The sequence below is a fragment of the Arachis stenosperma genome, chromosome 2, assembly GCF_014773155.1.
Source record: "Arachis stenosperma cultivar V10309 chromosome 2, arast.V10309.gnm1.PFL2, whole genome shotgun sequence".
In the NCBI taxonomy this organism is placed as follows: domain Eukaryota; kingdom Viridiplantae; phylum Streptophyta; class Magnoliopsida; order Fabales; family Fabaceae; genus Arachis; species Arachis stenosperma.
This window is the reverse complement of record NC_080378.1, coordinates 31,478,162-31,489,895: the sequence shown is the minus strand read 5'-3', so window position 1 is coordinate 31,489,895 and position 11,734 is coordinate 31,478,162. Positions and strand designations below refer to the sequence as shown.

Below are 11,734 nucleotides of genomic sequence, written 5' to 3'. Positions count from 1 at the left end.
TCACACATTGCATTCTCTACTCTATCAGGTTCACCAAAGCCTTCCATATAAGGTAACTGGCAATCACCGGTGCCCACGACATCAGGCTGCTCAAAGATTCCTTCATTCTTCAACTGTACATAACCAACAACCACCGTTCGCTCTAAATCAGCCGCGAACGTAGGGGAACCCACCGGCGGAAGATACGGTCTGACCGCAGGCATCAAACTAGACGCACCTCCCACGACAGTCGAGCTATGAAATGGAGCTGATGCCCCAGAACTATCGACACCAACCTCCAACTTCGCAAACAACTCGTGAATTCGGATCTCTGGAAAACTCCTAACACAATGGAACAGAACCCTAATATCTTCATCAGCCGCTAGCACAAAGGTATCATACTGAACACCCGTCGAGACAACTGCAATGGGAATCTTGTAGAATAGCTTCTTCACCCACTTCGTACCAAAGACGCCAAGCTTCTGCAAGATGCTGTTCTTTAGATCTGAGAAAGTGCTTGACGAATTGATGAACACACTCAATGGTTCTTTGTCTGTGAACTTCACACCATGGCTTTTGCTTTTTTTAATTTTTCCAGAGCAATGCACTAAGGCAAGAACACTCTCCTCCTCACTTGCCATTGTGAGAATGATCTCTTGTGCAAGTAGAATGTCACCCACATATATATAGAATTTTGGTGTTCCTAAATCGTTGTAACCTACAACGGTTTACAATCAAATTTTCTCCTTCATAAACCGTGGGAGCTTGCCACGATTTATGCTTCGCATTCTCCCTTCATAAACCGTGGGAGCTTGCCACGGTTTGCACACAAACCACACAATTCATAATCCGTGGTAGGTTGCCACGGTTTATGTTAAAATTGTAAACCGTAGTAGCTTTCCACGGTTTACATAGAAGTGTCAAATTGCACAATCAGGTAAGGAATATCTATTTTGTGTATTTGAGTAAAGCTTTCACCTATTTTATTTATTTGGGTAAATTGCCCCTGATATAATATAAGTAAATATATATGAATCATCTCTATTATATTGAGATAATAATATTAGTGAATATTAATACTAGAGTTCTCTATTTTTCACTTTTTTATTTTATATTTATTTTCATTTTTTTCTTTATTTATTTTACAATACATTATCAGCACAAGGTTCTCATCAAAATTTAGGAATACTCAGATAATAAATGTTCATTATGTCAAAATTTTCTCATCTTAAATTTAATACTCTTGATATATTTAGAAACAACTATTTATCATGGATATTAGATGTCAAAATTCATCTTGATTTAATGAATTTTGGAGATACAGTTACGACTGAAAATAAAACATCCAAGAAGGATAAAGTCAAAGTCATGATTTTTCTTCATCGTTATCTTAATGAATGATTGAAATGAATATCTCACCTTAAAAAATTTTGCGTAGAAAAATTTTAAAAAAATATATAATCATTAAAAAATAGTGATATTTTTTAAACCCGATATGAGTTGATATAATTACGACCAAAGGCTAGCTTTTCAAAATAATGTTTCTGAACGTTTTCACCCTTCAACCAAAAAACAAACACACCATTGATGGTTGGGCCAGCTCCCACAAAAACGATTCTGTTATCCTCTTACGTCCAACTTTCTTTCTTTCGTTTTTTTTTTTTCACATCTTGAAAAGAAATATAATTAAAAAACTTATTTTATTCTTTTCTTTTAATTATCTTTCTAATTATTAAAATTTAGAAATCATATTTCTAAACTTCGTGTTAATTTATATTTACTCAACAAAATTATACAATTATATATAAGACTTCTAAAACAATAATAATTAGTTAAAGAATAAATACAAGAAATCAATTTTTAAAATTTATATAAAATTTTAAATTAATCTGTACACAAAAATATTTGTTATCAAATTAGCTATCTATATAGAATATATGTTAAATTGTTAATATATGAAATATATTAAAAAAATAAAATAGCACATATATTTATCAAATATTATGGCTAATTTAGTTATTGTTTTTTGTGTATACATAATATTTTTATTTAAATTTTAAAATTTATAATTAAAAAAGTAATTAATATTAATTAAAAAAATTTACCTAAAATTTAATTTAGTAAAAATATTTAATTTTTACTGATAGACCAATACTACATATGATTAAAAAGATTTATTCATAGTTCAGTTTTTTTATAAACTAAATTAAAACCAGAAGAAATTATTTTAAATAATTTAGATATTGCATCAAACTACTTTCTTACAGAGTAAATCAGTTTATCAGTTTTTTTCTTTTGTGACTAAATCAGTTTATCAGTTTATAATATAGTGTATTAGTTTAAACTGATTTATATAAAAAAAATCAAGTTAATATATAAAATATTAGTTTTAAGTAGTTTACATACAATGAATAATGGCCAAATTTAAAAAAAAAAAGTGATCCAAAATTCATCAAATTAAATAAATTAATAAAATAAACTAGAGAGTACACTATTTTTTATGTAGTCATTCTCTCTTCGCCCGACAAAACTCAAATAACTCAAGAATTTAATGGCCCAACTCAAACGCCTCTTCTCTGCCACAAAAGCACCACAATCTACATTAAAAAATCCCCTGCCTTTCTATATTTCGTACAAAGATTAATTCTTCATTATTTATTTATTTATTGAAAGGTTGGAAGTAGTTAATTACATTAATCTTCAAACTCAAGTGCTGGGTAGAGGGCACAATTGCCCAATACATCAGTCATTTGCAATTTTGCATGCCTATCTTAAAAAAAAAGAGCATAAGGTTTTGTTACCGAGATAACTCTTCTATTTATTAGGCATCACAAGTGCTAGAGAGTAATAAAAATTGAAAATTCTATTAGCCTGACCAAGAAGAAACCACACACCAAGGGATGCAAGCCATGCTATGCCACCAGTTTCCCCCCTCTGAATTACAATAGGTACTGGAACCCCAATTCCAAAAGTCAACAAAGGCCATCTCTCGCACAGTTTGCATTTGGATCAATAATCTGGTATCATTTGACAGCTTTTTGTCCTAAAATATAACTAGGTTTAAGAGCTGACAGCAACCAAACCAAATTCTAGCATGAAATTATTACGGTTTCAAAATTCTGCTATTCAGAAACAACAATTATTACACGAATCACATGCATATATTTGTTTAATCAATATCAATAATTCAACCCTAAATTACAGCAAAGCACAGAACAGCCGTGGTCTCATGTCATGTACTCTCCCCGCCAAAACAAAATGAGAGAATGCGTGAGAAAATTGGCACATTTCCTGGCCGTTTGGTAGGCTCAAAAATACATGGCTATTGCTTCTTCTCCTCTGCTTTCCTTGGCTGAAAAGAAGGGGCACATGAGAGAAAATGAAAATTAATAGAATAGGTATAAATCACATACTCAAAGGGAAGGAATGGTATTGAAACATAATTGTAAGACAACTAATATGGATTATTGTATAGCATTATTATATACATTAGGGGAAGATATTATGTCCATCTTATAGCAAAACTCGGGGACATACAGGTAATCAATGCAGATGGTTTCTTCTTTGCTGTTTTCAGCAACATATGACATGTACCATGACTGTAAAATCAATGGATCCATAGTGCATACTTAGGAGCTTCAATTTATCTCAGAATTGTAATGTATCTTGTTCTATATAACAATACAAGCAAAAAATACCTTTCAAATATTCTAATAAAAATGTGCAATTTTGCATTAAAATTTATTATGGGCAAGATCAAATGAAAGTAGGATATCAGGCATGAAGAACAGGAAAACCACCAAACTCATCATTACTCCTATGAGAAACGCTATACTTATCATGCGACAAAGAGATTAAATGCAACATCTACTACTCATATTTGAGATTGAAAAATGCAATCCAGAGATGTTTAAGTTTGAAAATCAAAATTACTATCCCAGATAGATGTAAGAGCAGTTTTCTGTTTCCATACCATTCTAAATTCCTAAAGTAAAAGCAATAATGCAGCACCAATCACCATCCAGAAAATAACAGAAAACGATCCGCAATGGAATAATAAGCAGAGAATTAACCTTGAAAGGAACGCACCAAGCATAATCGCAAGTAAACAAAATCGATAAAGCTAGAAAAAACAAACCTTGATGCCAGGTGCGGGTTGAGATAGCTCTTCTTTGGGGATGATGACAGGCCATGACTCACCAGCTTCTCGGAACATCTGCTCGGTCTCTAGGGTTTGGCCTTTTTCAAGAATCATGGTCCTTATGCTCTGTGCAGGGGTTGAGGTCGCATCGAAGGCTTGCTCGACGCCGTTGACGAAGGTCACCGTGATCTGCGGCAGGTGTTCATCAGTTCGGCGCTTCACCTCCACCTGGCACGCAGGGTTTGATTCCCTCGCCTTGCGTGAGTTGCACTGTGCCATGAACTCCATACACGATGCTATTCGCGGGTCCAGCGCGTTGTACTCAATCTTCACTTTCGATAGGAATTTCAACATTTTCCCACTCGGAGGTGACGGGCCACAACCGCACCGGAGAGGTTTTCCGATGTGATGGAAACACCACAAATTGCAAGACGAAGTTTTTTGCAGACGACTGGAAAAAAATAACGAGTTAGCCTGAGTTTCTCTGTAGTTTTTTTTTTTTATAAATAAATAAGTAAAATAAACTAAAGAGAACACTAAACTCTTTATTTGTTAACCTTTAAAATATATCTTTTTGTTTGGGTTGGGCCAGCTCACACCACCAACAATTAGATTATGTTATGTCACCCTTGTTTGTTTCTTTTTCACTAACAACAATTATCTTTCTAATTATTACAATTTAAAAATCACTCTTATAAAATTCATATTAACATATCTTTACCAAAGTTCTAAGAACCGGACCAGTCATCAAACCACTCTAGTCTCTGGTTCACTGGTTCAACCAGTCTAACCGTGGTTCAACCGAAAAACCCGTAAATAAACATCCTAAAATATAATTATAGTCTAATATAAATCTTAACATATCTTCCAAATTTAAAACACTACCTAAATGTTATTTTCGAAATTAATAATCAACATAGTCTCAAATCTTAAAAGATTGTCAGTACAATTAACCACTCAAACAAAAAAAATAAAAAAAAAAAATAATGATCAATTATCATGTCCCAGCCAAACAACTTAAGAACCATGTCTGAAATATTTCTCCACAACAACATAAGCAGAATGAAAAATTCTCCAAAAAAATCCTCCTCCCAAAAAGGATATGAGCTTTAAGTAGATACTCATAAAAGGAATCAAACCCCAGAAAATAATTCAAGAAAAAAATCAACACAAGAAATATATAGGTCAATTCATCAGCATTTGTGGGTTAGGATGAGAGCATCATAGGGTATAAAACAGCATTACTATAAACAGTAGCAGCATGTTCATATTAAAATCAATGGACAATGCAATTGCTAAGCTAGAAAACACAGACCGAAAGATAAAAAGATTATCACAGTTCCATCCTGCCTGGTAAGGTTCACTGACACCAGAAAGTATGCCCTGTTTTGGCATATATTGTTACTTCAGAGTAGATAGATAACATAAATTTTAATGATGTGAAAGTCAATGTAATTATATCAATAGTTTTAATACAAAAAAGAATACTAGTATGCAAACTGCACGAGTGGAAAACAACTAATTTCAACAGATGTTGCTCCTTGATCACTGGTAGTCCAAACAACTATTAGCTATTTCTCAAGTCAAACTGCGGTAATCACGTCTTCTCTTCTTAGTATTGAATATAAGTGCCACTATAGCAAGAAATCTAAGATGTCTTTCCTGAACACTCAATGGATAAACCCAATCAAAAACACCATTACCAACAGCAGAAGAGACTAAACAGAACCAAGAATCAAGAACAATCAACATTCAGCAACAAACATTATAAAACATTAACCAGTAATCACATTAAACCTGCAACCAGCAATTACAAAACAGCAACAAACATTACAAAACATTCCAAAACAGCAACAAAAATTACAAAACATTACAAACATTACAGCAGTAACCAGTAATCACAGTAAACCTGCAACCAGCAACCAGCCATTACAAAACAGCAACAAACATTACAAAACATTACAAGAAAATTTCAACAAAAATTTCAGAAATTGAAACGAAGAAGAAGAATCGAGCATTCAGCCATCAGTAAACAGAGCAAACAGTAACCAGAGCATAAAAGGAAGAAGAAGAACCGAAGAAGTGAAAGCAGGGGCCACTAACCTTCAAATGGAGACACGGACGGCAAGCGGCGACCCGACGGCGAGCTGTTCCAAGCCTCGAGCAGAGAAACCAGGGAGGATGGGGACGACGCGCCGAGCTACAATAGAGGGCCTGAGTTCTAGATAGGGGGGAAGAGGAAGAATCGGAGGCACCGACAACACGGACGGCGGCGGCACTGCGGCAGACACGGTGAGGGGGAACCTAGGGCTTCAAAAGAGGGGACGGGGAAGGAGGGGGGTGAGTTCACGAATGAGGGAGTGTTGGGGGAAGGGGTGCTGACTGCTGAGTTGCTGACGGGTTGGTTTTCTTTATTTAAAAAAAAAAAAACACGATTGTCAAATGGGTTAGTTCGTCTATTTAGATTTGGTCTGTTTAACCTGTGGATTAAATGAGTTTGTCTGTTTAAATTTGTTTTATTCATAGTTTTGAAAACCGAATCGGACCGGCCAGTTCAACCGGAATAACCGGGAATCGGTTATTTAGCCAGTTCGGATAACTTCAAAAATTGAATGGCAAAAAATCAGTGGAAAAATCGATCGAACCGACAGTTAATCGATGAACTGAAAAAACTGTCTGGTTTTTTAACAGTTTAGTGGTTTGGAAATTCAGATGTCAAACGACATCGTTTTGACTTTTTAAAAAAAAAATAGAAAGGCGTACGCGTAACCCAACCTAAACCTAATCCACTATGCCACTGACCCCATTACCCCAATCAGCCAATCTCCCATTTCTTCCCCCTTCACCCACCAAAGCCACCATTGCCACCACCCACCAAGCTCCAGATTCCAGAAACCACCGAGTCACCCACAACCATCCACAGCAGTAGCGCTCCTCATTCACCACCCACAGCCATCCACAGCAGCCGCGACCACCACCGCGTTGAGCCCGCCTCCTCGTCGTCGAACGTCGCCGAGCCCGACTCCTCATTCGCCGGTAAGACTCTGTTCTTGTCTTCTTGATTTTGAACCTGCTTCCTTCTAAATTCTTATTATGATTTATGAGTTCTACGCTTCTTGATTTTGATTTTCTGAGGTTCTGATCTTGATTTATGAGCTCGCCTGTTCTATGCTGCCTTCTTGATTTTTGTTTTTGATTTTCTGAGGTTCTGATCTTGATTTATGTTTGATTTATGAGCTCGCCTATTCTGTTTGCTGCTTCTGAATATGTTCTGATCTTGATTTATGAGCCTCAACCCTTTTAGGACTTGAATGAGTTCACTGAAAAGTTCTGGTCTATCATCACAGCAAACTGAAATTACAATGTTGTGCTTCAGTATCTTCACTTTAGCATAGCTTTCATCTTGATCAGGGTCACACTCTATTATTGTTACTTCATTAGTTTCACTTGGAACTGTGATGCTTTTGCTCACATCCATCGCTTTTCGCTTTAGATCCTTCACATGATCTACTACACTCCCTAGTAATGCAGCCTTGTCCATCTGCATCCGCAACAAAACTTAATTAATTTGATTCTGCTTTTATAGTATTCATTCCGGCATAATTTAAAGTTGAACTTATATTACTCTTACACTTCTAGTTGAATTGATTTTGAAAGCATAATCAATTATGGAATTTATGCAATCTAGAAAACAAAAACATGTATAGCTTCTCTAGTTCTCTATCTATCAAGGTTGATGAAGTAGAATTCAAATGCTTTAAGTTCTATCATGGAACCTATTAAAGCTATTAATAGCATAAACTAATGATACCTTTCATATCATGTCATTTTCCTAAGGTAGGTAATTTCTATTTTCTTGCTAGAATTCAAGGGGTGAAAAAGAAAATCTAAACTCTGAATAGCATAACTGATAGAAGTAAAAGTAAACAATATGCTTTGCCAAAAAGGAGAGAAGTAACTAACTATGTCTATGACAATATTGGAATATGAATTTTGAAAAACAATATTACCTTATCAGACTTAGGAATCAGTTTTCTAAGAGTTGCAAGCTGTGCATTGATCTTGTCCCTTCTTCTTTTCTCTGCTTGGCTATGGCTCTTAGAAGCACTTGCAGCTCTATCTTCTGGAAACCCTTCAAAGGCTAAAGGCCATGGATATTGGAATTGAAGAGAGGCAAAGGCTGAGTCATAGGCATGAGGCACTATCTGTGTTGGTACTGAAAAGGAAGAATTATTGTTACTGTTTGGTGCAGAGTAATGGATAATTTATTATGTGAAATATTAAATTTTATTAAGTTAGAAATTATTGAATTTATATACTTAAGATTATTTTAAGTTTTTTAATAATTTTATTTAATATTTAATTAAACCGGTTGAACTCTGATTGAACCCCAATCGAACCAATGAACCATTGAATCAGTGACCTCACCGGTTTATTAACCGGTCCGGTTCTCGCAACCTTAGTTTTATTTGTAGATTATAATTTTTGGCAGAAACTTACCTGCAAATAACTTCACTTCACATGATATTGTGTTTCTGGATGACTGCTGTGTGTTACTATTTAATTTGAAAAAAAAAACGATGTATTTTATACAATGCTTTAATTAAAAAATTAATTTAAATTAGACTAAACAATTATTTTTACTCTTTTTTTTATGTTCTTGAAATTCGTTCTTTTTCAATTATTCAAAACTAATATCTTTAAATGAGCTTTTTATATTATTATTAAATTATATATTATTATATTATAATACTTATTATAATTAAGCATTTATCCATTAAATAAAAAATGATAACTTTTAAATAGTTACATAAATATAAGAATTTGATTAGATACTTTCGTTTCATTAGAAATGAATTTTAGTCTTTTAGTAAAAACACAAAAGTCTGTATTATAGTGAAATCATAATTTCTAGACAAAAAAATTATGATTTTATTATCTTAAAAGAAATCATTTATTTATAGAATAATATTGAAAAATCAACAATAATTTTTATAAAAATAGTTTATCAGTAAAATAAAAGCTAATTGGTTGATTACCATAATATTTAATTTTACGATAAATTTGTAATTAAACATATCTTTACGGTTTAATTTAAAATCTGTGTTAGAGAAGAAAGTTAGCGACTAGAAATTTGAGTACAAATCAAAGCTCCTCAAAAAGATAGGAATAGAGACAGAAAAAAATAGAGACAGATAGTACTATTTATAACTTTTTATTCGTATGGTAAACTCGGTTTTTTTTTTCATGTGAATTCTAATTTATTCCTTTTTTTTCCTCAATTCCTAATTTTTCCTTTTTTCCCATTTCTATACGGACAAAAAACGTGAATTTTGTTTCTTTTTCAAAATACCAAATTTTACTTTTTCAAACTATTTGTATACATATATTTGACAAAAATTAAATAAATAAAAGTTAAAGATAAATTTCAAGAAAAATTGGTCAAAAATGCTGAAGAAGAAGAACGTATTAAATTTATCATTTAAGAATCTAGGGATAATACGCAAAAAAAAAATTTAAAGATAGTTATTTGATCTATCCAAACGATTTTTTTAAATAAATCATTTGTATAAAATAAACCAGTTTTTTTCAAATCAAATGGTAATACGTGTCAACCATCCAAAAACAACTTCATGTGAAGTCTATTGCAGGTGAGTTTCCACCATAATTTTTTAGCTCAGATCATTTATGGTCAGCCCGATAGGTTAAACAGGCTGGCTCGTTTATCCTTTTATTTTATCTTTTGAAAATATTTTGACAAAAACTTATCACCTTTAGATCAAAAACCTTAAATAAACCGTATTTTCTTAGTTGATTGGTCAAATTTTTGGGTCGGATCGAGAAAAATATGGGCTAAAAGTGCTATTTTTGAAAAAAATTAATAATAAAATAAACGGGTCGCCCATTTAGCCCGCAGACTAGCCCGTTTAATTCGTCATTTTTTTGTGTTAATTGGACTCAACCCGTTTAATCCGAAATTTAAAAGGGCTTAATTTTAGAGGCAAAGTCCACCCATTTAATTGGGTAAACGGGCTGGCCCGTTGAATTTGGCCCATTTTGACGGCCCTACAAAATAGTATTGTTTATTCAAAATCGGCCGGTTCAACAATTTTTGAGCGGTTCACTATCAAACGGTTATAAACAATAGATCGGACCGTTTTCATCGCCAGTTCCCAGTTTGACTAGTTCGACCGACCAATTCGATCCGATTTTCAAAACCATGATCTTTACTCAACAAAATTATTTAATTTATATATATATAAGACTTTTTAAAGTAATAATAATTATTAGTTAAAGAACAAATACAAAAAAAATATTTTTTAAAATATCTTTTTAAAATTTAGAATTTAGTATTAGAATTTAAAATTTTAAATTAATCATGTACATAAAAAAATCTATTACCAAATGAGTCATTTATATATTAAAATATATTAAAAATAAGTAAAACATCACATGTATTTATAAAATATATTAGGATTAATTTACTGATTTTTTTATGTATACATAATAGTTTTATTTAAAATTTAAAAAAATTAATTGATATTAGTTAAAAAATCTTAAATTTAATTCGTGATTAAATAAAATACTGATACATCAATACTACATATGCTTAGAAAAATTTATTTATAGTTCAATTTTTTTATAAATTGAATTAAAATAATACTAAATAATTTTAAATGATTTTAAAACTGTTTCAAACTACTTTCCTACATAGTAAATTAGTTTATCAATTTATAATATGGTGTATTAGTTTAAATTTATTTATATAAAAAAATCAAGTTTTAATATATAAAATACTAGTTTACATACCATTAACATGGCCAAATCTTAAAAAGTAATCCAAAATCTATCAAATTAAATAAATAAAATAAATTAGAGAGTACATTTTTTAATATACTCATTCTCTCTTCACAACAAATAACTCAAATTATAAGTATTTATTCTGTCTTTTAAATATACTATATCTATTATTCTTTTTCTCTGATACAATAGTTAGTACAAGATAAATTTTTTAAAATTATAATAAATTTATTTTTATGTATGTTATCTTGTATATACGAGCGATTTAAAAAAAAAAAGAAGACACTGTTTGATTTTAAATCAAAAGAGGATTTAAGCGGGAGAATTGACTTTGACTTTGGCGTCAGCTTGATCCGGAAAAGTACAAATTTTTGGCTTGGTTGTATCTTAAGGAGGCTCTTCCTACTGTAAGTTTTCGCTTTAGAAGAGGGATGTCGTCATCGGATAGGTGTCCAAGATGTCTTTCTAGTCAGGAATCGGTTTTACATTGTATTCAAGATTGTCCAAAAGCTCAGCTTGTCTGGCATAGGTTGGATATTTCTTGTCATCCTTTGTATTTGAAGAACTGGTTCTTATATCATAACAGAGAGCATCCGTTCAAGTTCTTTTAGGGACTTTGGTGGATATGGCGAGTAAGAAATAATGACATCTTTAATCTTCATGAAACTTGGCCTCCGAAAAAAGTAATTTGTCTGGCATTAACTTCAGAAAAGGAGTTTAGGAATATTTTTGAATTACAACGTATGTCCTTTCCCTCTACTCTAAATGGTTTTTGCAATCCCCCATCCATTGGTACATTTAAGATTAATTGTG

At 32.3% G+C, this 11,734-nt stretch overlaps 2 protein-coding genes across 2 annotated transcripts; both read right to left on the bottom strand.

Moving 5' to 3' along the window:
• Nucleotides 1-2,657: 2,657 nt before the first annotated feature.
• LOC130960556 (uncharacterized) lies at nucleotides 2,658-6,493 on the bottom strand. The gene is made up of 3 exons (XM_057885977.1): nucleotides 6,224-6,493; nucleotides 4,118-4,571; nucleotides 2,658-3,331 (listed from the first exon to the last, which is right to left on the bottom strand). The coding sequence occupies exons 2-3, from the start codon at nucleotides 4,472-4,474 to the stop codon at nucleotides 3,302-3,304; spliced, it is 387 nt and encodes a 128-aa protein (XP_057741960.1). The 5' UTR covers nucleotides 4,475-4,571; nucleotides 6,224-6,493; the 3' UTR covers nucleotides 2,658-3,301.
• Nucleotides 6,494-7,286: 793 nt separating this feature from the next.
• LOC130962767 (transcription factor bHLH51-like) lies at nucleotides 7,287-8,379 on the bottom strand (the record flags this gene model as incomplete). Its single annotated transcript, XM_057888935.1, has 2 exons — nucleotides 7,287-7,661; nucleotides 8,131-8,379. Coding segments are annotated over 2 exons (624 nt in total), but the record flags the coding sequence as incomplete, so codon positions are not given.
• Between the last annotated feature and the right edge of the window lie 3,355 nt (nucleotides 8,380-11,734).